Source organism: Asparagus officinalis, chromosome 7 (assembly GCF_001876935.1).
Source record: "Asparagus officinalis chromosome 7, Aspof.V1, whole genome shotgun sequence".
Classification (NCBI taxonomy): Eukaryota; Viridiplantae; Streptophyta; class Magnoliopsida; order Asparagales; family Asparagaceae; genus Asparagus; species Asparagus officinalis.
The window spans coordinates 145442974-145443243 of record NC_033800.1 but is presented as its reverse complement, the minus strand read 5'-3'; the positions used below and the strand labels follow the sequence as shown (position 1 = coordinate 145443243).

General features: G+C 59.3%; 1 protein-coding gene across 1 annotated transcript in view; it reads right to left on the bottom strand.

Annotated features, from left to right (window-relative positions):
* The window catches only part of LOC109847917 (pollen receptor-like kinase 3), a gene marked incomplete at its 3' end in the record, with an annotated part of 1757 nt that continues 1493 nt past the window's right edge, over positions 7-270 (bottom strand). The window contains exon 4 of the mRNA XM_020417150.1: positions 7-270. Coding sequence (XP_020272739.1) covers positions 7-270 — 264 coding nt within the window.

Genomic DNA, 270 nt, shown 5'->3' with positions numbered 1-270 from the left:
CACCGAGTCGCTGGCCGTTCTCGACACGTTCGGATCCAACAACTCGACCTCCTTTCCCTCCTTAATCGCCGCCACGGCCCACGTCACCACGTCTGTTCCTCCTCTCGCGCTGTCGCTTAGGTATTGCGACGGGAATTTGCCAGTGAGGATCTCGAGGATGAGGACCCCGAGACAGTAGACGTCAGATTTTGGGGAGACGTGGTGATGGAGAAGGGACTCGGGGGATTTGAAGGAGAAGAGGACGGAGGGGGCGAGGGAGGGGTTGAGGAA